General features: G+C 39.5%; 1 protein-coding gene across 3 annotated transcripts in view; it reads left to right on the top strand.

Moving 5' to 3' along the window:
• The first annotated feature begins 4,488 nt into the window (after positions 1 to 4,488).
• The window catches only part of LOC149086498 (voltage-gated inwardly rectifying potassium channel KCNH2-like), a 327,715-nt gene continuing 304,412 nt past the window's right edge, over positions 4,489 to 27,791 (top strand). For all 3 annotated transcript variants that reach the window (XM_089255950.1, XM_089255949.1, XM_089255948.1), the window contains exon 1: positions 4,489 to 4,751. In XM_089255950.1, the coding sequence (XP_089112076.1) occupies positions 4,676 to 4,751 (76 nt within the window). In that variant the 5' untranslated portion in view covers positions 4,489 to 4,675. The remainder of the gene's footprint in view (positions 4,752 to 27,791) is intronic.

The following is a 27,791-nucleotide window of genomic DNA, read 5'->3' as shown; positions in this document are numbered from 1 at the left end:
CGCGATCACACGTGGCACGCATTGTCCAAAGGTTCTTCGTCAATCGCCAGATTGAATTGCTTCCCTGGCCAGCTCGCTCTTCGGATCTTTCGCCGATAGAAAACATGTGGTCCATGGTTGCTCAACGATTGACCCAGATTACATCCCCAGCTGCCACACCAGATCAACTTTGGCAACGTGTGAAAGCTGCTTGGTCTGCTGTACCCCAAGAACACATCCAAAGTCTCTTTGAATCAATGCCGAGGCGTGTGGCAGCGGTGATCTCCAACAATGGCGGCTACTCTGGCTACTGATTTTGGCAGGAACCACGCTTCACAGAAGTCTATAAATTTAATCATTTGATGCTTGGTGAACATGTTATCTACAAAATAAATATTGTTGCGATATCTCTTGTCTTTCTTGGTGTTGCAATTTGGGTGGCCAGCAGTGTATATTTTACAAAACTTGAGAAAACCAATGAGCTTATTGGTTACTAAAAAGGAAGTTGAATCTAGGTTGGCAGATAACATTGGGTCTGACCCAAAATCATTTTTCCGATACGTCAATAATGGATGTAAGGGGACAGTTGGCCCCCCTCTCGATAGGAGGCTCTAGGGTAGAGAGCAATGTAGGCATGTGTAGTGCTTTCAATGACTTTTTCGCGTCTGTTTTTAATGAAGATAATGAAATTCGATATACGGGTGTTGCATGGGGTAATAAAACCCTCAACGATATTCAAGTAGAAGACGTGGAGGTCCTAAATCTTCTAAGAAATGTATGTGCAAGCAAAGCACCAGGACCAGATGATATCTATCCCAGGGTTCTCAGGGAAGGTGCTAATGAATTGTTGGGGCCAGTCGCACAGATATACATGAGTAGTGTTGCTGAGGGTATCGTCCCAAGAGACTGGAAACTTGCTAACGTTGTTCCGATATTTAAAAAGGGTAGTAGAGAAGCGGTGTCAAATTATCGTCCAGTGAGTTTGACGAGCTCCCTCTCGAAAATTTTGGAAATTATCATCAAAAAGCAGTTTGTGAAGTGGGTAGACGAGAATAATGTATTGTCGGATAATCAGCATGGGTTCAGGTAGGAGAAGTCATGCGTAACTAACCTCCTTTGCTTTTATGATCACGTCACGAAGGCTTTGGGTAAGAGCAAATATGTCGACGTTGTTTACCTTGATTTCCAGAAGGCATTCGATCGGGTCCAACATGGCAAACACGAGATTGGAATAGGGGGCAACTTGCTGAATTGGATAGAATCGTGGTTAAGAGATAGGTCGCAACGAGTTATGGTGAACGGGGAATTCTCTGGTTGGACAGACGTCTCAAGTGGAGTTCCTCAGGGAAGTGTCCTTGACCCCATACTTTTTTCACTTTTTATCGACAAACTCGATCAGGGTATCGATGGGATTACTAGCAAATTCGCAGATGATGTGAAGCTAATGGGGGTAATCGGGAATGAAAGCGATAGGGAGTTGCTCCAGACCAACTTAAACAGGGTTGCAGCATGGGCAAATGAATGGAGCATGACGTTTAGCGTAGATAAGTGCATGGTCGCTCATTTTGGTTCGAACAACCCACGGTTTTCTTACGAGTTGAATGGTGTCACTATCCCGGATGCAACTAGGGTCACCGATTTGGGAATTCTCATTGACGAGCGACTTAGGTTTTCTGAACATTGTTCAACGGTGGTCAAATGCTTGGTCTCATTTTCAAAAAGGTCTCTTCGCGTTCTCCTAAAGTCATTCTTCCGCTTTTTCGAGGCTTAGTTCGTCCTGGACTGGAGTATGCTGTAAGGTTTTGGAGACCATACCTACAGTGGGACATAGACTTGGTTGAAGGGGTGCAGAGAAGAGCTATGCGTGTCCTTATTGGCACACAGGGCTTGAGTTATGAAGAGAGACTTCATTTTTTGAATATGTTTGCAATGGATGAACGCAGGTGTCGAGGAGATATGATCGAAGTGTTCAAAATTTTCAATGGGATGGATAGGATGGACCATGAACTTTTAGTACACCGCCAATCGACTGCTTTTACAAGGGGGACACCAGTATCGATTGGTGAGGGACAATGCAAGGATATGGTGTCTCAGGGAATTTTTCTCTAATAGGGTTGTTAATAAATGGAATAGCTTACCCCCGGAGGTAGTGAATTGTAACACAATTGACACATTTAAAAAGAAATACGATAAACATGTTGGGGTAAATCGAGAAGCTATCCATTCTTAGAATAAGACAACCATAAGTATTCTTTATGGGCATTGTATAATATTTTATCATGTGTATATATTGTTTATAATTTGTGTTAATTACATTTTTAATTGGGTGACTGTATTTTTGAAACATATGACATCCATATTTTTATGGGCATCTTTTTATCAGCCACCTCGTTGGGCATTTTGCCTGTTGTGGCGTTGTATTTGTATTTGTTACATTCGAGCGAATGTTCCTTTTATTTGCCTCACTCGTTGGTTATTTTAGTGATTCCAGAAAAAAAATCAGAAAATAATGAAATTGTACAGCGAACGATGAATAAAAGACTTGTTTCAGAAAAATTGCATGTTTCCTGTAAATATTTTCTCCAAATTCCAGTTGAACAAATATTTCTAGAGGGCCTTCTTCCAGGATGTGGGGACCATTGTATGGGGTCTTCGTATTTGGCGTGAAACAGCAGAACTTTGGCAAATGGTACGCCATGGCATCTATTTTGCACTGAGAGTCTACTTCAGGAAAGCGATGAGTAGTGCACATTTATATTATTTTGTTTTAAAAATTCCCAACTAATTAATGGGAAGAGCAATGTAGGTGTCACAAGATAAAAAAAGGATCGGCCATGACTTATTCCAGGGATAATTTTTCCGACTCACTGCTCCAATGTATGAGATGAAATACAACATGCAAAAAGAAGGCGATCACACAATAAAAATTGCTATAATTTGTCTCCCCATTCTCTGCGTTTAAGGAACTATTGGCCCTATACTACTATTGGCCTTAGCTTTTTTTTTTTTCCTTTTACTCATCTTCAAGGAAAAAAAAAAAAACAACTCCAGATTCTACAACTTCATCGTTTTTGGTTGTTTTAGGGGTCAGAATTTCAGAGTTGCTTTTCTTCTTTTTCCTAGATACTGATCCAACGCAAGCAATTGGTTCTAGCGGAGGCGCCTATAGATACGTTGATATTTTTAGGAGCTCAAATCTGCAGAAATTACTTCCTAGGCACGGTGGTCTTTCCAAAAAATAAAAAAAATGATAATAAGGAAAACCCTACATTTTTCTCTGTCTTCTCTCAAACGAATAGCACAAACACAGTCTTAGTGAAACTGCAAGAGGAAGCATGCAATTAGAGTTTTTATTTTTATCCCTTAGGTATTCATCCTTTCAGTCAATGGAGGCAGAAAAAAAAATTAACTTTTTTTAAAACTTTTTTGTAGATCAAATGCCATTTAGGAGAAATAGGAGCCAATGTAGGTAAAACATTGTTTGAGGGAGCAATTTCTTCCCCTGCTTCCCCCCCCCACCGGCTACGCCACTGACTATCATACTGTAAAAACAAAAGAATTCGGTTAATTATTAAAACTGTTCGATTTTTTATAGTCCTCTTAAACTTGGAAACTTTTTATTCTTTGCCAAAATTATTATTATTTAATTAAAGGGTTGATTGAGGAACTTTACACTGTGAAAACGCATGTAAACGCAAACATTTTCCAGTATTTCGCATTTGCCTATCAGTTTAACGAAAACATACGCGTCGCATCAGAAATTTATGCTCTATGTATATGTATAATATCAAAAATACGAGCTTCGTATGGACGGACATGGGGGGGGGGGGGGTTAAAGGGACACTTAAGTGTTAAGCAAGTTAGCCTGAATAGGGATAGAGAGTAAAAGTGTTCAAGTAGCGTAATATCACGTCTAAGTAACGAGTTATATTTTATCCTCATGCTAAGTCTTGATTGATTTTTTTTAAAATCCCAATAGTGTGGGATGGAAAATCTCACTTAGAGAAAATGATGCATCAGTGACACACACACAAGTGTTCAAGTTCATTCTCAACGAAGTATTACGGGCAAAAAAAAAAAAGGTAAATTAGAGAAAACACTTTCTTTTTTCCCTCGCATAAAAGGTTCGTAGGGTTACCTAGTTCATAATCGGTACGCGCACTTTACTTAAGAATGGCAGCGAAGAGGAGCGGTGTTTATAGTATTTCTTCCATACAATTTCCGACGTAATATCACGTCAAATACGTTCGAGCGGTGAATGACAGGTTCACGCGAGTATACGTACGTAATATTAAGCTACCGAAATCATAAATTTGTTATGGTGAATATAATTGCAGTGATTAATGCCCACATCTTCAACTAGCAAAGAAATTCCACAAGAAGATTATATTATTCTATAGATGGTATAAACGTGTCTGCTACGGAGCTTCTCGCTCCTCCAGTTGCAAGCAGATGAAGGCGCTGTGATCGGTCAACAACAACGTCAGTATTCGATCGGCTTCGTGTGCATTAAGGAGAGTGGCTTGCATGCAGCAGGATCCTCATACTAACATTGGATATTAAAAATGTGCCTAGGTTTCGAGTCCGGTTTGTGGACTTGTATTGCTGATGTAGCTATCTGTATAAGAGAGCTATAATGTCAGAAATCACAGTAAGAACTATATTATATTCCTTGAAGAAGTAACTGCCCTGGAAAATGCCTGTGCGAAGGGGCCATGTTGCCCCTCAGACAACTTTTGTGGATAGCATTATTCGAAAATTCGATGGATTAAGTAAGTAAAAAATGGTTTATTTCCATCTCTTATACATTCTCAGATTTAATACAACTTATTGTAATACATCGATACAAAATTCTTAATTCTTATTCTTGTCGAATGTTTTCATAAAATATACTAGCGGTATCCACTGTCACATTTAACAGCTATTTTTTGTAAAACAAAAAAATCGCAGACATAACGAAAACGGAAGAGACATTTTTATCGCGATTGTTAACGAAAACTTTTATAGGAACAAAATATTTTCATTTCAATACTGCAGACAAATGCAGATCTCCTGGACTTCTAATCGATTACACGAAGGCCATTACTCGAAAATGTTATGGAATTTTGAAGCAGTGAATTCTAATCGCAAATAATCGTGCTTTTATAAAACGATTGCATGAATATTGAAGTGGTGAAATCTGTATGGAAGATAAAAGACGAATTTTTTCGTTAGAATGAGAGGAATGGATATGAAACAGAATGGATTACGTAGAATTATGTAGCGAAACATAATTCTTATAAAGTCGGAATTACGAAAAAGCAATATTTGCTTAACCAACTTGGTATTATATGAATGGGATTGTTGTGTTAGAGCTCAGGGTGTATCACAAGAAAATTATAAAAAAAATGAGACTAGCTGTTGAGTTGAACCAGGCACCTTCAACCTGTTGCTCATGGTGCTCTCTAGAGCCTCAAGAGTGTTCGATGCTCGCAAACCTATTTATTGAATCCGCCTATAAAATTTATTAGAGGTGATTGAAGCAGAGTTGTCAAATTTTTTCCCCGGGTAGATACCCATTCCCCCTCCCCCCGGGCTGGGGTTTTTAGCCTAAAAACCCGGGTGTTTGGGGAAAATTGTTTGTTTTCGTAGAAAATGTGTTGTTTTGAGGTTAAAATTTTAACTTAAGGTTAGTTTATGTATTTAAAAAATTGCCGCAGGTGCAGTGTTTAAAATATGTATACTTTGAAGTACTTTCAAATGATTTTTTTTAGGAGCAAAAATGTGATAATAAATAATTTCTTGGAATCATAAACACTCCCTTTTTTATAATTCTTCTGACTACCTTTTCTTATGTAAGCATTTAGATACGAGATTCACACATTAAAATATGTTGCAAACAGAAAATTGTAACCATGGGCCTTAGTTTAACAAATATACCTGACATGTAATGTGATAAGCATATATATTGCTTATTCATAATACAGAATAATGTTTCATACACTTGCAAACAAATCCTTGTATAAATTGTAAATCGAAGGTTCTATGAAGTAAAACAATGTATGTAAACTGAATTTTTAATCAAAAAGTGTTTGCATTACGTTTGCAAAAAGTTTTATACAGGTACATGAGACTCTCATAATTGAAATATCAAGAGACAAAAATAACATTATCTCATAACGAAAAGAAAATTACTTTGTGGGATTTTTGAATTGATCATTGGTAACCAACACCTTTCTTCAAGAGAAACAGAACAAAAAGTATAGTTTTTCTACGAAAATAAGACCTAACCAGAAAATTAAGCTAAAGCTTAATTTTCTGGTTAGGTCTTTCTGGTTTCAGAATGCTCATAATATAAGCCCAACAACGAAAATTGGCCTGTTAAAATCGTCAGCCAGATGAAAGCATTCAGGTGGTCCGTTGCTATACATGACAGACAGGTTTATTATATAAAGTGATATTTTTTAATATACAACCTCTGACAATAAAGTTCGGTGAATAGTCCTGTAACATTAACGTAGATGAAATGTTAACGAAAGTTACCTTACTGTCCTTCGAAATAGTCACCTCCTATTACTATGCACCGCTGAGATTTCCTATACATGTTCTGGAAACTTTGCAAGAAGTCTTCTTTTGGGATGGAGTTCAGAAGCCTCTTCACGTTTCGTTGGATGTCAGGAATATCGTCAAATCTCTTTCCTTTCAAAGCGAGTTTGAGTCGTGGCAATAGGAAGAAGTCTGGAGGATTGAGATCTGGCGAGTATGGTGGATGTTCAATTTGCACCACCCCCTTTTTTGCCAGGAACTGTTTGACGATATTGGCTGTGTGAGGGCGAGCATTGTCGTGAACAAGAAACCATGAACCTTATTGTGCGTACTAAGGTCGTACCCTGCGTAGACGTTTCATGAAACGGGTCAAAATTTCAATGTACCTTGCAGCATTCATTGTCGTTCCCTCTTAACATACATGTTAAGTTAGGTATTTTGAGGTTGTGGAAAAAAAATTTAATTTTCCCCATTTTGCCAAAAAAAAAAAAAAAACCCCGCCTGGGCTAGATTTTTTATGAAAAAAACCAGGGTTTTTTGCAACCCTGGTTTGAAGAGTCATTCGACTTTTTCTGGATGTCGGTGGATCCGATGTAATTCAGATTAAACATATGACAAAAATGTTGCATATGAATGTTTAATTTTTGTCAAAAGTGTTGCAGCGTTTCTTTTCAGGCAGTGCAGATTATTTTGCCCTTGTTTTATCCTTTAATTCTTCATGGTATTGAGAAAAAACACAAACAAAAACCCATGTTTTCTAATTAATATTCTATGTCTATACGCAATCGTAGGAATAAACTATTGGAAAAGGTGAAACTTCTTTTTTTTTCTGCCAGAAAAAAAGATTGATATTTAATTTGAAAATCGGGAATGCAAAATGAGGTTTGGTGTGGAAGAAGGCTTATAACCCCTAGGGTGCTCACGAAGGACAAAAAGGTTGAAGCACCCCCCCCCTCCCCCAGTTAGGCGTTTGAAAATATAAATCACCATTTAAAAGCCGAACTTAATGCATCTGATTTGCAATTAATTTTGTCTTAATTAACGGTGCTGTGGCATACATACATATACCTACCGGCTTTGGAAAAACATTTTTGCTTTATTTGCGTGATTATTTACAAATGATTTCATCGAATTGTTATTCATAAATGAAGTAGAAATGCAAATAACAGGTTTACGAATAAATCTATAACTATACGGTATTATAGATCTCAGCAGTGGGAGAGAGATAATTTGATTATTAAAAACTATTCAGTTTGCCAGAGCCTTACACCAGGGGCGGCTCGACACAAAATCAACGCTCGTGCAGGATCTATTTTTGGTGCCCCAATATTTACCCCTTCCCAAGTCCCGAATTTTTTTTTATCGCTCTATTTTATACAATAATGCAAGTGCCACTGAGGAGATGAAACGTAGTGAACTTTTCGGCAATGGATATTCATTCGATTGAAAATTTTATCCACTAGCTATCTTGGGAGTGTCCATTAATAGATGACACATTTAAGGCTGGCACTGTAAAAGTTTTAAAAAAGTTATTTTATAAAAAGTGAAAAATACAACCAATAAAATAAGCGTATCGATTATATTCGAGCGAATGTTAAAAAAACCCCCAGAAAACAATGTCTATTGATTAAGTTTTGTAAAAAATCTTTTGTCAAATTTTTATAATGTAATCCCTATTCTGCGAGATTTAGAAAGTTTGTGATAGCGGAGTTGTCCGCTGAGAGGATTGTACATATTGGGGGGGGGGGGGGGAGATGAAGCTCTACTGTACATATATATATATATCTGATCAAAATATACAAAATATAAACTATAGTGTTCGCATTCGCTCGAATGTATCCGATACGCTAATTGGTCGAATTTTTCAAATTTTATTAGAAATTTTTTTTGAAACTTTCATAGTGTAATCCGGGCCCTAAGGAAAAAGGGAATTGGGACAAAAAGAAGTCGTCCTCAGGCATAAGGGTAATTGCTGAAAATGCAGCTCCTATCGCGAATGAAAATCGCCCTTCATGTGATTCTCAAGTACCTCCCGAAATGAGACAACTTACCCATGGGGTCGGTCCCCAGCTTGGATTCCCTGTTACACTTCCCCCCATCCCGAAAAAGGGCCACGAAAAATTTTCACTTGTATTCATTTTACCAGCAAATAAAATCCAGGAACCCCCGACCCGGAACCCAATTCGCAGATTTTTAGTGGAGCCCCCAGACTGGATTTATCTCGGGCTTCCGCTATTGCAAATTTTTCAATGTTAAAGCAACAAGAAAACAATGCAATTCAAGGGACACTCGAAATCAAACCTGTCAACTTCGCCATGAATGTATCTTCATGGCCCCCCCAGGTACCCGGACCGTGTGTTGGGAGCACTGATAATATACACATAGCCATAGGAGTACCCAGAATTTTCTCGAGGGGGGGGGGGGGTTTCAGATTTTTTTCCTTCTGGAGGGGGTTTAGTTTTTTCCTGCAAAATAACACTATAATCTTGGCTCGGGGGGGGGGGGGGGTTAGAACCCCAAACCCCCCGTTTGTGTACGCCAATGTGCATAGCTCTCAGTACATACACGTAACTTGGTTCCTATGGGTTAAATGGCTCCCGATTAAAAGGAAAAAAAATAGAAACGACCCAAAAAATCGTACCGATTTTCGTCACATCAAAAAACGCAATCGATTTCCGTTGTATAGAAACGGGCACTTTTCGAGTTTGTGATTTTATATTTAAAACATGAAAACATTATCTGGCGTTAAAAATTGGTTCACAGCAGGTCTGTACAAATATCCAGAAATTTATATTACCTTGAAACAACACATGACCGAACCGAATCAATATTTTGTATGCCAGCCTCGGGCACAAGTGGTTGAAAAAAAAAAATTCATGATATACACATACACACGGTGGAAATGTTTCCATGCTTCTGGCACGAGTAAGGGGATCTCCAAGGGCGAATTTTTTTTCGCCCTTGCACCTCGCATTGCGTACTCTGTGAGGCTGCCCCTGATGAACAGAAATGGTAACATATAGGTTAAGTCAAACCTCGATTTTTCAACTGATCTAAGTTATTTTCTCTTATTGCTGATTTCAAATCTGAAATAGATTTCTCTCTGCAAGCTCTAGTTTTTATGCAGTTTGATATTATATACTGATACATGGTCAAAGGTCCCCGGGCTATCCACTAACGACTTACTCTAGCTTGGTTGTACTACTATACATTTTCCTTGCCACGCGTATGTGTATTTACTAATGTGCCAATTTATGAGTCTGTAGCATCAGTTTTGTAAATTTACTCCAGTGGCTACTAGAGGGCAGCACTTTTCTAGCATGTAGGGCGTGGCGTCAGGAAGACGACCACAGTACACTTCAGTTACAGATGCAATAAGGAAATGTCATATTCTTCTTTGGGGCCGTTCAAGTATTACGTAAGCTAATTTTTAGCCATTTTTGACCCCTTCCTCCACTTGTCAGCAAAATTTCGTCATCAGCTCTGCCCCTCTGAACCCTAACGCATATTGGTGGAATCAGAGACGTACACGGGGGGGGAGGGGGGCATGTCACGGGGATACCGGATGATCAAAAAATTCTTTTTTTAATGCAAAAAAATAATTTTTTAATTGAAATTTCGGAAGAAAATACCTTTATATGTTGCTATAATCAATTTCTGTTGATTTCAATGTTATTTGAAAGCTGTGAACTGAGAGAGAGAGAAAACGCATCCGCATCCTTAATAAATTCATTGCTACCCACCCTCTAAGCCATATAATGATAAATCGCATAAAGGCCATTGGCCCGCGGACCAAATATGGCCCTGGGGGTTATCTGATGTTGCTTCCCGTCGTCATACCTAATTTTGTAAAAATGAACTAAGCGGCACATTTACAGATTACTTAAGTGGCCCGTGGCACAATTCAGAACATTTAAGTGGCCCGTGGCACATTTTCAGATCACTTAAATGACCCAGGACACAGTTCCAGAACACTTAAGCGATCCGTGACATATTTAGAGATCCCTTGAGTGACGTGACGTAGTTTTAAAGCACTTAAGTGGCCCCCAGTGCGGCTGTACATCACTCAAGTTACCCGCAGCACATTCTCAGATTATTTAAGTGATCCGCGGCATATAATTACGGATCACTTGGGTGATGGGCGGCACAGTTCTAGATCAGTTAAGCGGCCCGGACATATTTCCAGATCACTTGGATCAGCGAAAAAGGTGCCATTAATATTTTATATTTTCATAAAGGGTGGTTGATGACATAAGCATTATCCAAACCCCCCCCCTCCCTCCCTCCTTGTCATCAAAATTCAGCAAATTGGAAACCTCCCATCGATGATGACGTAATACTTGAACGGCCCCTTTCTCTTTAGCGTAATTTGCAAGTCCATTTTGTAGAGTTCATTTCGTTCTGATTTCATGGCTTCTTCATGTAGATATTCAAAGTCCTAATCATTCAGATATGTATGCGGTTGCTGCACACTTGTTCGTCAAAGGCGCAATATTTCATTGTTTGTGAAGCGTGCTTATAAAGCCTATTTTGAAATTAGTGAGACTTGGGGACCAAGACAGGAAATGGGCCGCTCCATATTGTGTTTCATAATTGCCGTCAAATGCTTTGTGACAGGTCAAAAGGAAAACAAGACGATGTGCCTTTTGGAATTCTCATGGTTTGGTGGGGAACCCCAGGTCACATGACTAACTGCTATTTTTGTCTGGTCCACTGGGTGTCAGCAAGAAAAGGAATTTTAGGGTTGTAAGTGAGGAACAGGGAGAGCACTTTCTTGAAGATTTCAAGACGATGGAAGAGCGCTACTAAGATGACTGGGACAAAATATAATGGAATAACATGGATAATAATAACTATTATTGGAACATCAAACGAGATTGCCCTCATAAAGTCCACAAACGTAAGAATTATAAGCGCAAATTCTTGCCTGCAAAGTGTCAGGAAAAGTAAATTCAGAAAAAAACTAAAAATGCTATTTTGAAAAATCTTAAGCTTACAGGGAAAAACTGAATTCAAATTTGAAATCAGCATACTTGAATTAGATAAGATCAAGTGCTTGTATAAATGCAACAAAAATTTTGTTCCCCAGTGTAATAAATGAAATTTAAAGATTTTTTGTTCAGTTTCTCGTAGCTCAAACTTGTCTGCGACTGAACTACCAACTACTGAACATTGTGTTTTGTCTGCTATAAAGAAACGCAAAAGTCGTTACATAGTTAAGAGTTGTGGCTCATATTTAGCTGCCCCCTTTTCTCCATCATTTTTAATATCTCTATTAGTTCAGGTGTCTTTCTCACAATTTGGAAGACTTGCTCACTATTACCTGTTTTCAAAAGTGGTGATAAATCTGTTGTTTTAAATTATCGGCTTATAGTTAAAATTAATTATATTTTTAAGGTATTTGAACTTATAAAAATTATTATTTGAACTTATGAAAGAATATATAGCTATGTTCGTTCTTGGTTTTCCAGTTGTCAGCATGGTTTTATTGCCAAGAGATCTTCATTAACTAATCTAGTCGAATTTTCTCAAGTTATAGCACAAACTATAGATAATATGCAGCAAATTGATGTTGTTTATACTGATTTCTCCAAGGCTTTTGATCCAATTAATCACATTCTTCAGAAAATCAGGGATTGGGGAGAGCAGTTGACCTTACTGGGAGATCTGAGAGTAATTTCTAATGATTGTGCTAAGAAAATGTGCGAACGAGTCAGTGCCAGGAAGACTATTTATTATACGAGAGACGACAATATACAAGCACACACACACCTATGCAGATAACTGCAAACGACCAGTTCATAGACATGAAGCGTCATCCATACACATACATATATAACATAAACCAGTGCGATTACATTTCTAACACCCACCCTTAATAGCACATTTTCAAACAACACAAATGCATAAGTTCAGACAATACAAATTTGGGCAACGCTTTCGTGAGCATATCAACAACTTGTAATTTAGTACAAACATATTCAATTTGAATATTGTTCCGGGTAATTTTTCACAAGTCTTTGAAACAAGCAGAGGAGGTTAAACAATTCGCAAAACATTACAAATTTATTCACAGAACAGCAATTTTTACATGCATTTACAAGCAGAGATACACGCTAACCAGATCAGAGTGCTCTTATCGAGCATCTAATCAAACAACTGTCTCTGTTTTTATAGATACGACGAAAATTCTAGAATTCTCGCATAGTTCTGGTTTTGTGGCGCCACCGTCCCGAGACATTCTAAATAAATCTAGCATGTCTTGACATTTCCGGTTTGGCAACAGGAGATTATTGTCTTTAGGGGTTTCTTCAAAAATTACGCTACGATATCTTTCGTAACACTGCCCCCTTCTTTAAAATTGTTCGTCCCGACAATTCAGTCCTCACGTCGGTGGGTCGCACTTAGTCACTCACTGTCTCACTGTGGTAGAGAGCCAGTCTGTTCAGATGAACCACCCACCTTGCGTTTTGACGACGGAGTCTTTTGAATCCGAATTACCACATTCATTTTCTTCACGACTCTGTAGGGTCCTTCCCGAAATGTCTGGAGTTTCGGAGAAAGTCCTTTCCGGCGCTTCGGGTTCCAGAGCTAGACGAGCTCTTTTTCTTTAAAGTCGTGGCCCTCGCATCGTAGCGGTTCTTCATCTTCTCGGAGCCGATGTTTATCCGGTCTTTGGGGATTCAACGATCTCGTCCCATAAGCACCTGTGATGGCAAATTCAGCACTCTCGTGGGTTGGTCTCGGTAACGGTCCCAAGACGTCTCTGGTGATTATTCCCCCGAAAGGCGCTCCAACGTTGGTGTTGAAGGCGCGCCCGGGTGCGTTTCGGAGGACCTTCTAGAGCGGCGCAGGCGTCGCAACTCTCTCTCTCTCTTTTTTTTTTTTTAGTTTCCCAAATGCAAACATGTAATACACAAATTCAGACATGTGCTACACGAATACAAGTATGTAGTACACAAATCTAGAAATGTGTTACACAAATACATATATATGATACACAAAAAAAAAAAAAAAAAAAAAAAAAGGATGCACATATTACAAACAAACACTTTGTAGCCTCAAGGGACTGAAAAGTCCTTCCAGCAGGCCTAAAGGAATAAGCTATAGAATATTTTTTCTTTCTCTTGCAACAGCATTATTATATCTATTAGATATTGTGTTCACAAATGTATTTTCTCTTATCTATATATATCTGAATAATGTTCACAATTAAGTTGTTTTTCGTGAAGCTCAATATAATACAACCATTGTACACTACTTCTCTCATTTATTATTATACTCTTTTGCTCTTTCAATACTTTTATCTAAATGGTTTCGTAATCTATGCGTCTGACGAAATCAAAAATCTCATGATTTATGTTTTTATTATTATTAAATTGATTTTCAGTGTGAAAAATGTTTAATATCTTAAGGGCAATGAATTAAAAGCTCTTTTTATATAATGTTTTATTTGGTTTTGGTACTTGATAAACTCGATTATATCTATTTGTAGTTCTATTTTGATTTTTCGTTAAGTAATTTTCATTTAATCGTGAAAATTTGATAACTCTGTACAAAAAGTTTTGTCTCAAATTTAAAGTATGGCATTGTATTTTAGAACTATCGATTATTTATTTGAGATCTTATTCTGTTATATATACTATCTTATTCTGTTATATATACTATCTTATTCTGTTATATATACTATCTTATTCTGTTATATATACTATCTTATTCTGTTATATATACTATCTTATTCTGTTATATATACTATCTTATTCTGTTATATATACTATCTTATTCTGTTATATATACTATCTTATTCTGTTATATATACTATCTTATTCTGTTATATATACTATCTTATTCTGTTATATATACTATCTTATTCTGTTATATATACTATCTTATTCTGTTATATATACTATCTAATTTCCGAATATTCTCGTAATATACTCCTCCTCAAGCACTGATTGCATAATTGACAATTGAATATATCCATGCATAGAATAAATCTTTCAAAAAATGTTCGTCAATCAAGTTTTAAATTTTGTAAATGATCACTGCATATTTTCTAATCTTTTTTATTAAAATATCACAGTGCGTGTTCCATTTAAGATCATTCTGTATTGTGATACCTAAATAATTGTATTCCCGAACAATATCTATTTCTTGGCAATGACATTCATTGTTCTCCAGGCACTGACAATGATTTATTGTCTGAGGCTTTCATGGCCGGCGTTAAATGACTTGCAAACGGTTTCCGGGATATTAGGCCATGGTCTAGGAGATTTTCTTCCTGACGTTTCGCCCACATCTGTGGCAGACATCATCTGAGGTTATTTGGACGTAAGTCTCCGCGGCAAGCGAGAAAGACATCTACGAACGAACGAAAGAAAGATTTCTGGCAGTACCTGTCGGTTTGACGACATTAGCTGCCCTCATAACAGGCCCGCGGGGGGCCAATGTGAAGAAGTAGGCAAGAGAGCAAATGTATGTGTTTGTGTGAGTGCATGTAAGTTAGGTCAGAAGATGGGAGAACTGTTTAAGTGGGGAACCCACAGTTAATTAAAGTATTTCGTTTAATTAACTAGGAATTTTTAAACCAAACATGTCTGGACGAGCGTGTTAGTCATATTACTTGTTAATATTTTAGGCAGGAAAAGTGATCTGCTTCGTGACGTTGACATCTCTTCGTCGTGGTCGCACCTGATTCACCGGTTGCGTGCCTCATTCTGGTTGGATGAAAATAGCCACATGATAAAATACAATTTATTAAAAATAAAAGTTAGATCAAGGGGAAGAAAAATAGAGGAATAGTGTTAGTATTTTTAAGAAAGCAAGGAAAGTAGAGGGAGAATAATTTTTATTTTATTTTCAGAGTTATTCCTGATATTATCAGGAATTCCTCAGTTTTTTAAATTTTTTTATTGGATTTTGGAGGAAATATTTTTGAAAAGAGGGGTAAAGGAAATGAAGAAAAAGATAGAGGATATAAGAAAAATTTTCCGAAATTTAGTTTTCGGCTATTATTGAGCAAAAAGGCTCGCTAAATTTGCTGGCTAGTTCCGCAAGTTGTTCTGAAAATTTTTAGTGAGCAAGAATTAGCCCAGCCTCCTTTTGGAACTCTTGTAAAAGCTCGCGCTTGTCTTTCCGGGAGGTGGCTTTCATGATATTCTTCATGTAAATCTTTGCGATCGAGTAAAGTTCAGATGTTGAGTCAGAGCAGTCGACAGATCCATCAGATCCCGTATCCTCGACCGTTTTGTCGCGCGATCGTGACTCGGGCTTCTAGGCGGCTTCTGTCGAAGTTCTGAACCAGAACCAGAATAAAAATTTTAAGGGGATGCCTGGCCCTTAAGCGGGTCATATATTCCCCATACAGGCTGGGGGCCCATCGCGTCCCCCTGATGAAGGGATAGACAAGTGAGTAATGTTTGTATTTTTATGTAGTGTATGTATGTGGGAGGAAAGGTCATCATCATCATCATTTTTTTTTTGTCATATTCGGGAGAAGATTTTTCGATTAAATTAGTGGTTCTTGGTTTTAACACTTTTGCAGGAAAGATGCCGGCACAACCTCAGATGTTAGTGTTAACAATTTTATTTATAACAAAGTTTATTTATATGAAGACAAGAAATATAAATTATAATACAAACATACATCTAAGAATACATAATCATTGTCAGTTGAATGACTTGCAAACGGTTTCCGGGTTATTAGGCCATGGTCTAGGAGATTTTCTTCCTGACGTTTCGCCCACATCTGTGGCAGGAATCATCTGAGGTTATTTGGACGTAAGTCTCCGCGGCAATCTACTATCATCGACTTGTTCTCTATATGCATTTCTGATAGATACAAGATAAGGGATTTCTGGCGGGGCCTATCTGTTTGCAGACATCAGCCGCCTTCAAAACCGGCCCGCGGGGGACCATTGTGAAGAGAAAGGCAAGGGTGCAAATGTTCGTGTATATGTAGAGTGCATGTATGTCGGTCAGAATTGGGAGAATGTCTAGTGGGGAACCCACAGTTAATTAAAGAATTTCATTAATTAACTAGGAAGCTATAAATTGAACATGTCTGGACGAGCATGTTAGTAATATTAATTATTAATATTTTCGGCAGGAAAAGTAAGCTGCTTTGCGGCGCCATCTTGGATTCGCCGTGTCTCATCCTCATTGGCCGGATGAGTTGCCAGTCTGGTATTGGCTGAAAAGAGAGTATACATACAACATACAATTTATTAATTCAAAATTAATTAGAAGGTGAAGAAAAAGAGGAATAGGATTAGTATTATTAATAAAGAAGGTAGTGGACAGGTGAAGAAGATATTTTTGAAAAAGTTTTTCCATTTCCAATCTTTCAATTAGAAATAAATTTTTTGTTTTTTATGGGATTTTTTAGAAAATATTTTCGTAAAGATGGGTAAAGGAAATGGAGAAAAAGATAGATGAAAAATGAAATAATTTCAGAAATTATGTTTCTGATGCTACTGGACAAAGGACCGAGGAATTGCTCGCTATCACTGCAAGTCGCTCAACGAATTTTTTTTTTTTTTTTTTTTTTTTTTTTAACGTGCGAGAAATTGTCCAGCCTCTTTTTGGAATTCTTGCAGAAGTTCACGTTTGGCCTTCCGGGAGGTGGCTTTCATGATATTTTTCATGAAGATTTTAGCAGTTTCGTAAAGTTCGGATGTTGCGTCAGGGCAATCGACAGATCCATCAGTTTCCGAGTCTTCTACCGTTGTAACGCGCGGTCGTGACTCTGGCACCTTGATGGGTTTCGCCGATGGCCGGGCAGCTGGCTCTGCGGTAGCTCCTACGGTCCTCTTGGGGGTCGAAGCTTGCCGTAGCCGGCCCTTGGTCGCTGGGGCTTTACTGCTGGCTTCGCCGCGCTCTAGTTCCGATTGACCTTTCGGTTCGGTCGAGAGCTGGAGGTCCGTAGACTTAGCTTCGTTCGGCAGTTCCGTTTGATCCGTAGGGAAGTCCGTAGGTCCAGACTGTCCAATCGCTTTTCTTTTGGTAGTTTCTCCGTCTTCAAGGTAAATTCGCTTTCTCCGGTCGTGAAATTGCTTCCACACACTTCTTGGAATAAATGAAAAGTCCGAATATTTTTTCCGAGATTTTCTGTATTCGGATGATGGGATTTTATCACGAATATTCTCATGAGTGTCAGCAGGAGTGGGCAAAGTCTTTCTCGGGTTCCGAATTTTGGCGAGTTCTTTTTTGTACATTTCACATCCACGGTAAATACTGATGTGGTCCTTCCCACAGTTGCAGCAGATCGGGGGGTCGACTCCTCTTATGTTACCGCACTGTTTGACATCGTGCGGGCCCGTACAAACCATACATTTAAGGGGGCGCTCGCACGAGTCACCGCTGTGGCCCCATGTTTGGCATCGGTTGCAGATGCTTAGCACCGGTCGGCCAGGGTTCCTCCGGTATCTTTCGATCGTAATGTCGATCAGGAGAAGATTTTTTAGATCGAATATTCGCTTCGATTCTTCGGAGGCTGGCAGGTCAATTTTCCAAAGGGGTAATAATTTACCCCTTATCTTTTTCCTGCGCGAGCGTATCTGCATGACTGAAATTGGAGCGAACCCTTCATCGGTGAGTTCTGCTTGGATGTCATCAACGGGCGTTGATGCATCGGGCCCTCGTAAGACCACGCTGAGGGCTGGGGCGTCCGGTGTGGATCGCTTTAAAATTTCAGCATTGCGAGATTTTAAGTATTGCAGGACCCTATCATAGTCACCCGTATTATGAAAGTTAATTTTGTATTCTCCGTGTGATAATTTCACTCGCACTTTTTCGCGGCAAGTTTCACGAATTTTTCGGGCTATTAATCGCCAGTGCCGATCTGCCCGCACCACGATCGAACTGATGCCGTCACACTCACTGCGAGATGCCGGTCGTTCACTGCCGTGCTCACTCGTTTCATGTGGCGGCGTTTTCAGATCAATGCTGGGCATTTGCGATTCGCCAGCTGATGCTGACTCGATCTCGTGGGCGGGGCTTCCCTGGTTTCTTTCTTCAATGATCCCGTCGGTGTTTCCGGCTACAGCCGCTTCACCGCCGTCGATAGTCCTGTGTTCCACCGGCTTTTCGCTGCTCGGCTCGTCGGCATCCATCAGACGCTTGGGCGGGGCTTGTTCCACGTCGCTGTCGCGCGATTGGTTCTCGTCCGCTGGCTCGTCCGCATGGGCGGGGCTGATTCGGGTGGCTTCTTCGGCGGGGACGGCGTCTTTGGCCTTATCGCCGTAATCAGTTTTCTGGAGATTTCCAGGAATGCTTGATTTTCCGGGATTATCTTCGGCATTTGAAGGCTCCTGGGCACCACTCGTCTCCTCCGGAGGGACTGCGGTCGCCGTTTTTGTCAGTGGGGAAGTTGGATCAAGAGGGGCTACTGGATCCGGGACTTGCGTCTCTAACATGAAGTCTGGAATTTTGTCCCATCTCCTGGCCCTTTTCTGTATGTGTCTGTTGATCTCATCATAGTATTCATACCAGATGGCCTCGTTTTCATCCTCATCATAGAAGCAGTCATTGCCTACTATGAAGGCTTGGCTAATGTTCCATCTTAGCTGCTGCTTGTAGAGAGGAATCTCCGGGTCATCCGGTCTGGCTACAATGGCTTGGTGGTTTTCCATGGCCTTTCTCAAAAACTCGTCACCCGTGCAGTAGAAAACTTCAGTTTCTGAGCGACGTATTCTTGGATGAGAAGGTTCCCAACAATCATAGTGTTCCCTGATGCTGTCGAGGAAAGCGATGGTGGCTCGGTTTAGGTCAGCATTGCGCGCCTTCTTCCGGCTGTATTTTGCTATCAGCTTGTGCCAGTCCTCGTTTTCCCCGTCCACATCCAGGATCTTATCATGTAGAAAGCAAACTGGTTGTTCGGCTAGAGTCTTTCGGTCTGCCATATTTCCAAGTTAAACTATTTACAATGATTTGAATCAGATGTTGGGGGTTATTTACTACAGGATCCGACTGAGTACGGATTCGTGCCTAAGCTTGCTGTACTTCACAGCATTTCACTTATCCCTATCATGTGGATTTATGGGAGCTCGAGCGGAGCGTGCTTACTCTCTCATATCTCGCTCGGGAGTGAAAAAAAAGATGCATTTCTGAGACTTGATCGGCCGCAGAAGAACCGCATTGGTTGGGCTTGTGTGGATGTGTTGTGCGCCGATTGGCTGCAAGTGGTGTCTGGCGACGATTGGCTGTCGAGGTAATTTTCTCTCTGGCATTCATCGGGGGCACATCTCGACTCTGCGGCGCTGAAGTACCGGGACCCAAGTGGGATGCACCTTCATCGTCTCCTCCTTTCGATTCATGTTGTCGTGCTTGAATATTTCAATGGATTCTCTATGAAGACGAGCATGGTAGTGCACCTCCGACGATATTTTCTCGGTCTTTTCAAATTTCCGGTACTTCAGCGCCGCAGAGAGTCGAGATGTGCCCCCGATGAATGCCAGAGAGAAAATGACCTCGACAGCCAATCGTCGCCAGACACCACTTGCAGCCAATCGGCGCACAACACATCCACACAAGCCAACCAATGCGGTTCTTCTGCGGCCGATCAAGTCTCAGAAATGCATATAGAGAACAAGTCGATGATAGTAGATTGCCGCGGAGACTTACGTCCAAATAACCTCAGATGATTCCTGCCACAGATGTGGGCGAAACGTCAGGAAGAAAATCTCCTAGACCATGGCCTAATAACCCGGAAACCGTTTGCAAGTCATTCAACTGACAATGATTATGTATTCTTAGATGTATGTTTGTATTATAATTTATATTTCTTGTCTTCATATAAATAAATTTTGTTTTTTGAGTGCTACGTTTTAATTTATGTTTAATTAACCAGATATTAATATTTGTTAGATCATCTTCTACTTTTCTAATTAAATTTGCTGTATCAGTATCTTCTACATAAAGCACTGTATCATCGGCAAATGTTATAATTTTTCCATTCAATCTCAAGTTACATAAATCATTTATATATATTAATATATCAAAAATAATATCGGACCCAAAAAAGAACCCTGAGGTACCTCCTTTTTCACTTCTTGAAAAGTACTAACTTCTTTTTGAATAACAACTGCTTGTTTCCTGTTGCAATAGTATGATTTAAACCATTCAAGTATGTTTCCTCTCACTCGTATTTCAAATACACTGCTCAAAACAATTAGGGGAGCACATGGTTTTAACAAAATTACGCAAAGATGTATACCGATAAGTAACATAAAATGAATCATCCATAATTTAAAGCCTAGCAGGAAACGGAAGAAGAAAACTTCATATGCAAATCAAAGTTCATGACGTCAAAAACCAGAAAAAGGAGATAAGGGCAGAAATCGGGATGTTGCAGAAACGTCTGTTTTACTGCCGTAACTGTCAAATTCGATTCGCAGTATTTTTTTTTTGAGACAAGGTGACTTGAGGATGTCTCAACAACGTGATTTACCGGAATCCATGGCATGGCGTGTTATAGGCAGACTGGAATCCGGGCAAACACAACGTAGTGTCGCGGACACTGTTGGAGTCGCCAGAAGTGTTGTTGCAAGGCTGTGGAATCGATTCCAAGAAACAGGAAATGTTAGACGTCGACCAGGGCAAAGGTCGGCCACGCGCCACTGCAGCAACTGATGACCGGTATGTACGGTTAACAGCCCGTCGAAACAGAACAGAGAATGCTACGCAGCTGCAAAGACGGTTGCTCTTGGCAACAGGACGAAGGGTGTCCAGCCAAACAGTACGTAATCAGCTTCATGAGGGAGGGCTCTATGCACGTAGGCCAATGGTCTGCATTCCGTTCACCCCACGCCACCGTGCGGCCCGAAGAAGATGGGCTGTTGAACATCGAGATTGGGAGCAACATGATTGGAGCCAAGTGCTGTTTACAGATGAGTCCCGATTCAGTCTGGAGTGTGACATCCGACGTGTTCCGGTATGGAGGGACAGGGGCACTGGAAATAACCCCGCATTCGTTCGTGGAAAGTTACAATTAAAAAGAGCTGGTTGGATTGTATGGGGTGGAATCAGCATAGGCGGACGTACGGACCTGCATATCATTCGGAATGGCACTTTGACGGCCCGAAGGTATGCAGACGAGATACTGCGACCTCATGTCATCCCTTACGCTGGAGCCATTGGAGATTCCTTTGTTTTCCACGATGATAATGCCCGACCGCATAGAGCTCGTCTTGTGGAGAACATGCTTGAAGCTGAAACAATACAGCGTATGGAATGGCCAGCATGTTCTCCTGACCTGAATCCAATCGAGCATTTTTGGGACATGCTCGGACGACGCATTGCTGCGCGACCAAAGCCACCTGTTACTGTCCGAGACTTGCAGATTGCACTTCTTGAGGAGTGGAACAGTATTCCCCAAAGTCTGATCGATAACCTCATCGCATCCATGGCAAACAGGTGTGCAGCAGTCTTAGCTGTTCGAGGAGACCACACGCCCTATTAAAACTCATGCATCATGTCTAAACAGTACTTTTTTTTATCGTTTACATGTAACCAAATTGTTGCCCTAAATCATCTTTTCATGTTTTTTCCATATTTTCAAAGAATTAAAGCTTAATTCCAAATTTTTTTACGTCTTTTTTCTGTATTGCGCATGGATACGCGTGTACTATCCATTGTATGCCAATACGTGGCTGTCTCGCACGGTTTTTTTCACTTTTTTGCTTGCTCCCCTAATTGTTTTGAGCAGTGTAGTTTATTTGTTAAAATGTCCAAATCCACAAAATCGAATGGTCTTTCCACATCTAGGAACACAGTTGTGGAACATTTATTATTGTTGAATCCATTGTTTAAATAGTTAGTTAGATCAAGTATCGCCATTTCTGTATTTTTATTTTTTTGAAATCCATATTGGTTAGTTGAGAATATTTTTTATCTATTTAGGAAATCAAGTAGTTGGGTTTTTTATACATTTTTCAATTATTTTTGAGAAGACGAGAAGTATTGATATTGGTTTGTAATTTGTCAAATCATTACTATCTCCTGCTTTATATATGGGATGGACTAGAGAGTATTTAAAATCATGGTAGAATATTCCATTCAATACAGAATGATTTTTTATTGTACTTAAGTGGTATTTTGCAATTATTTTAATCATTTTAGGAGTCAATCCATCATAACCACTTGCTTTATTTTCCTTTAAATCCCTTATAACATGTTTTAACTGTTCTTGATCTATATCACTATAAAACATGGAATTGATTGAATTGCTAGTAGCATTATTTTGTTCCAAACAATGGGTACAAAAATTATTTTGTTCATTAGTATTTAAATTCCTCGTAATAAAGTCATTATTGAATTTAATGGCCAAATCCATTGGATCTTGAAAGTTTGGAAGTATGTTGTGTCCAATATTTTTGTTTAAAATATTTTCATTTATGTATTTCCATTGCCTGCGTTTATCTTTTCCAATTTCTTTAAAGTTGTTTTTAATATACTCTTGTTTAATTTTTTTTATATGTTTTTTCAAATTTGTTTCATATTCCTTGTATTCCAATTTATACGAGACCATTTGAGGATTCTTTTTGTATTTTTTGTAGAGTTTTTCTTTATAATTTATTCTTTCTAATATATCTTCATTTATCCAGTTTTTCTTATTTTTTTTTTGGCTTTTGTTTTACTGTTCTGGTCCATAAATTTGAATTCAACATTAAAATATCCATAAATCGCTTATATTTATTATGAGGATTATCATCTTCAATGACATTCTTAAGATTCAGTTTCGAGATAAAAGTTTCAAATTTTTCATAATTTATGATTTTTATATCTTTACTTTCCTCATTTATACTACTCATTCTTTTCTGCAGAAAGTCTATGTATCCCAATACAGGATAGTGATCTGTAATTTGGGTTTTAAAAGCAGTAAATTCATGAGCACAGTTTTGTTTATTTCTATAAAAAAAACCATGATCAATACATGTTTGTGTTATGTCTGTTTGTCTAGTAATTTTTTCATGTAAAGGGACTAATCCATTTGTTGCTAATACGTCAAGATATAATAGAGATATAATTACTTGCACCATTTTTCCACATCGGTCCTGGTCCCATTAGAATCGTTCATGGACCTTCTGGAGAGTCTTGGTTATGTTGAAATGTCCACCGTCGGGGCTTCCGTGCAACTCATTCAAAACTTCTTTCACACAGCCTCTTGGTAAGATGAGTTGCCATCGAAACGTCTTCCCGTCCTCCGATTCCTATTTGCGGTACAGCACGCCATCTCTCATCTCCAGGGTCCATATAGGAGTCCCATAGCGCCCAGTATCTTTTGGTCGTCGGACTGGAAGAGGCGACATCTTGCCATGTTGGTTTATTTCCAGTGGATTCCTCCAAGTCCATTATTGGTCGTATGTCGGGATCTTCTAGTTAGGCCTTTCGGGTTTTCTTGTTGTTGCAAGGGTTTTCACTTGAGACTTGAGATGTTACCGCGTCTTACTACAAGGTTCGCCGGCCCGTACTTTTCTTCAGTCTTGATGCAATGACGACGGTTCTGTGGACCCGTTTCTCTTTTCAGGGCGTCGGTATTTTTATGCCCTTTTTTCTTTCCGAGGATGGATCTTCCTCTTCATACCATCGGGGATAAACCCTTTTACCGCTTCCGGAATGGCCATCACTTTCTGTGGAGGAAATTCGTCACGACCACATCCAAGTAGGGCGATGCTTTCCCTCAGTGTGTGCGACTGGTCATTTCTCATGTCCGAGGAAAATCCGTGTTTCCTCAGGAAGTCCAGTCCGATGATACACAGGTCTTTTATGTCGGCCACGAAGACAGTGTATAGATAGGTGACCGTGGTGAACTTCACTAAGACTTCCACTTTTTCCTCGCACAGTCATTCTCTCTCCGGTGATTGTCTGCAGCGTCATCGATGGTATTAATGTGTGTGGACAGCCTCTATGTACAATGTAATTGTTGAAAAAAGCTTCAGCCATTGTTGCCGACTTAAGGTCTGACAGTGGAACGAGATGTATTTTGAAAAAACATCTGTCATGGATAGAACATAACTGTGACCTGATTTAGTAGTTTTTAAAGGACCAAACACATCCATGTGACACAGGGGGGTAGCCAGAAATTTCGTTCGGGGGGGGGGCACTTTCATTTTGGGGGGGGGGGACCAAAGTGACGGAACAATGGATTTGGCCATCTTTTTCCCTTTTTTCGGTCATTTTCTCACATTTCGGGGGGGGGGGGGGACCAGACCCCCAAGTCCCCCCCCCCCCTCGCTACGCCCTTGATGTGACACCTTTCACCTGGACTCTCACTTTGATCTACTGGCTCATTTGGGGCAGAAGTGGCCCTGATAGCACTGCGACAAGAAAGACAGGTTGTGCACGAGTTTAGAAAATTTTTAGTGTCTGTGTACATGTTATTCCAATAAATATTTTCCTAGTAAGGCTCTTGCCCGTTTAAATTTTGTCTGTTTCCTCTATGGTTTCCCTGAGTGTTGTGTGCAAAATGTACTCTCCGTCCTCGCGAGTGTGAGTGATTGCCCTGTATATTCTCTCGTTTTCTCCAACAATCTGCTTGCACATGCCCGACACGGCCACAAAAAAAAACATGTAATGTGTGATCGTGGTATGTGTGTTCTGCTGTTTCTCTATGTGTATGTGTTAATTTGTTGCGAGCTCAGATTATGCACTTGCATAGTGAGCTCTCGTACTTGGTCGCTCAATTGAGGCACGTTGTCTCCTTGTGATTCTTTCCTACTCTGCAGTGAGCTCGTGAAAAGTATGTTGTTTGCCTCCTCGGTTAGTGTGTCTGTTACCGCTTGGTCAAAATTTGGAGGGGGCTCTGCTAAGCACATGGCGTTGTATGTCGGGCCGAAGCCCGGCAACAAAACGAGCCTGCAGTAGCCTGTCGTTATCGGCTGTGACCTCTGGAGAAATAGCAGCTGTATTTTGGAATACCGTTGCCAAGGTGCCGCACTGGAGTGGCAAAGTCTTCCACTGATTCCTGTTCCTGCTGCACACAGGATGCCAGGGGCACTTGTTTTTCAGATCTTGAGACTAACGTCTGGGAAAACTCCGAAAAACTGGAAATTTGTTCGTGTTGAGGGACCGAAAAAGAATATATGCTTCGGCGGTTGCCGTCAATTTCAACTTCGTGATGGAAATGGAAATTTTGTCATCCTCGGACCAACCGCTCAGTCGCGCAACTTCGTTGATTTTGTTCAAAAAATTTCTTACACTGCTTGAACTCTCTCCCGAGAACGGTGGAATTAAATCCACAAAAGAAGCATTGAAATTAGCGGTGGGGACCTGTCTGATTGTGCGCGTGACCACCGGTACTCGGCGTTGAATACGCCTATTCATGATCTTTTTTTTTCTCAAGATGCAATTTTAAATACACAATGAAAATTTACAACATTAAATATTTTTTGCACAAGCCACCAAATATTATTTCATTACGAATTTTCGCGTCACGTGGTATTACAAGAAAAAAAAAACGTGGGTCACATTAAAATTATATTTTACCGAACAACAAAAATACTGATGGAATCGTGAATAATACAATTACTTTGTTAAAATAAATTAATTGATTGAGAGTCATTGCGCAAATATGAAGTGGATGGATGCGGATTAAACAAGACATTGATTGTCAAACGGTGCCAGTGATACAACGACGGAGTAGACACTACGAAAAAATTACACTACAAATAAATATTCATAACTCTAGGTTCTTATGACAACTGGCCCTGTTTATTCCATACCCATCCTTCAATTCAACACTTTAAAAATTATATATTCATTTAATTAACGCGAGGTGGCAAGTTTAGGGGAGAGAGAAGGAATGCCATTAATTACTCACCGCCAGGAGGAGGGTCCGTTTTTTCTGCTGTTCACTGTCACACTGAAAACGTTTTTTTTTCTTTTAGCAAGATCTCGCTCATCTGTCGCCAATTCACTGGCCTATCGCCAAACGATACCCTCCTGTGCGCCAACTGGCGTAGTGTCGCGCTTATAACCTCTCTCTTTCCCTATATCAATACACACACACAATGCATAAGATACAGGGTGATCAGCGAATAAGCCCTTACTTCAAAATTAAATATCTCTACAACAAAGATCAATAGAATTATGCGGTAAACGGTACGTTTATTAGCAAAACTATAAGAATGTTGTACAGAAATTTCGAAATTTAGTTTTTTTTTTTCAATTTTTTAAAATTAAAAAAAAAAAACAAAACTGGAGATTTTGGGGTTCCGAAAATCCTCATTTGTGTGAAGAGAAACCACTGAATTCGCCTAAAGTTACTGCATGGGATAACGATGCAACGGGCAGGGGGTGCCTTATTACTTATATATAAACAAATCTATAAATCAACATGAGATTATATAATATGATTTTAGTTGACAGCAAGGGAATTTTAAATGAGAACTTAACCAGTTGGACCGGGAAGTCCATCTACAGCAAAGAAGGGAGTGTGAATTTGAGGACGAAATCATAAGTAATTTTCAATATTGACTATTTGTAATAAAGTATTGTTTAAAAAGTTTTTTGAAAATAGATAATGTGGATGGCTGTATGAGATCATTTGGAAGCAAGACAGCAGCGGGTGGGGGGGGGGGGAACTTGGGGGTCTGGTTCCTCCCCCCCGAAATGTGAGGAAATGACCGAAAAAAAGGGAAAAAGATGACCAAATCTATTGTTCTATCACTTTGGTCTCCACCGAACGAAATTTCTGGAAACGGGCCTGTTTGGAAGGCTATTATAAAATTTAGGAATGAGGAAGCTAAAATATTTTTATGAACTAAAGGCAGAGAGTATATGAAATTATGTCTATTGGATGTTCGTGACGAATTCAAAGGTAAAGCGAACTGTTTTTTCTTGATTATAAGTATGGATTTAAAAAAATGTAAATGCCTTAAGGGTAGGATATTTATAGGTGTAGAAAAAGTTCATTTGAGGGAGTTGATGTAATTTCCCATCAAAATTCTAATATATTTTTTCTGCCAGAGTGGCAGACCATAAAGTAAGTGCGATTGGAACATTGAATGATAATAGGTTAACAAAAAAGATTGGTTTACATATGGTTTCATGTTATTTATATGGTTTCATTAGAATGCGAGAGCCATTTCAAGTTTTGATCAATATATATACCAAGGTATTTTATGGTGGATATTTGCTCTAGACGTTGACAGTTACATAAATCAAACTGGTCCTTGAAAAATTATGTCGTAGGCAATAGGTGGAATACTTTGTAAGGAAAAATTGATAAATTTACTTTTGGAGACATTGATTAGATCATTAGCAATGAACCAATTACGAACTGTTAT

This window comes from Pholcus phalangioides, unplaced genomic scaffold (assembly GCF_987345545.1).
Source record: "Pholcus phalangioides strain wild (caught in Gottingen) unplaced genomic scaffold, Ppha-v1.0 ptg000004l_1, whole genome shotgun sequence".
Lineage (NCBI taxonomy): Eukaryota > Metazoa > Arthropoda > Arachnida > Araneae > Pholcidae > Pholcus > Pholcus phalangioides.
This window is presented reverse-complemented; position numbering and strand designations above follow the sequence as displayed.